We start from the raw sequence: 1,006 nt of genomic DNA on the forward strand, positions 1-1,006 counted from the left end.
TTTGAATTCTGAGGATACCCATAGAGTTTGAAGCACTTGTCTTTAGTATATCCTGGCTTCTTACCATACTCACAAAATATACGAGATTTGTTTGATGAATATCCTCCCTTATTTGCATTGTTCCCAGCATTGTATCCACTTGTACTATAATTGGTCTTGAAATTCTTGTTTCCAACACTTGCATTAAGAGATGCAGATTCCATCACAAATTAATTGTGCGACTTAACTTCCCTTTGTTTTTCCTCTTGAATGAGTATAGAAAATGCATGTGCAATGCTAGGGAGAGGGTTCATCATTAAAATACTGCCTCTTACCACAGTGTATACCTCATTCAGCCCTATTAAGAACTGAATTAATCTTTTATCATGCTCTCCCTTGTGCATGTTTGCCTTGGCTCCACAGAGTTTCTTACTTTTGGTATAGTAGCCAGTGATATCGAGAGTTCCCTGGCTTAAGTCACTGATTTCCTTCTGAAGCTGATATAGCTTAGCACCGTTAGTTTGGTCATATCTATCTTCCAATTCCTGCCACAATTCCTTCGCATCCCTAACATATTGCAGACTATCAGCCAAATCCTTCGACAGTGAGTTGAGAACACATGAAGTAACCATATCATCGCATCGTTCCTATTGATCGAAAGTAGCGTGACCCGCATATGGTTTCTTAACCTTTCCAGTGATAAATCCAACCTTGTTATTCACCGATAACGCCCTAAATAATCCTCTCCTCTAGGATCTATAACTTGTGCTGTCGAAAGCCACTGGTACCAGCATCGTTCCGGCGTTCTCTGACGGATGCATGTACAAAGGGCTAGTCGAATCCAAAGTATCTTTGTTTCCTGCCATGAATCGAAATATAGGAACATAATCATAATTGAATAGTGCTCAAAATTAGCGGAAGTGATTTTTCCTCCTACGATCCTTGCCCTAAATAAGTTGAATTGGTAATTTCAGAAAAAAACGAACACGCACTTAGAGAAAATGAACAAATTGAGTGTTTAAAGAGA

The 1,006-nt window shown here is 39.1% G+C and overlaps 1 protein-coding gene across 1 annotated transcript; it reads right to left on the reverse strand.

Moving 5' to 3' along the window:
* Positions 1-209: 209 nt before the first annotated feature.
* LOC142180119 (uncharacterized) lies at positions 210-611 on the reverse strand. The gene has a single exon (XM_075251047.1). The coding sequence runs from the start codon at positions 609-611 to the stop codon at positions 210-212; it is 402 nt and encodes a 133-aa protein (XP_075107148.1).
* Positions 612-1,006: the final 395 nt, after the last annotated feature.

Source organism: Nicotiana tabacum, chromosome 4 (genome assembly GCF_000715075.1).
Source record: "Nicotiana tabacum cultivar K326 chromosome 4, ASM71507v2, whole genome shotgun sequence".
NCBI classification, from domain to species: Eukaryota; Viridiplantae; Streptophyta; class Magnoliopsida; order Solanales; family Solanaceae; genus Nicotiana; species Nicotiana tabacum.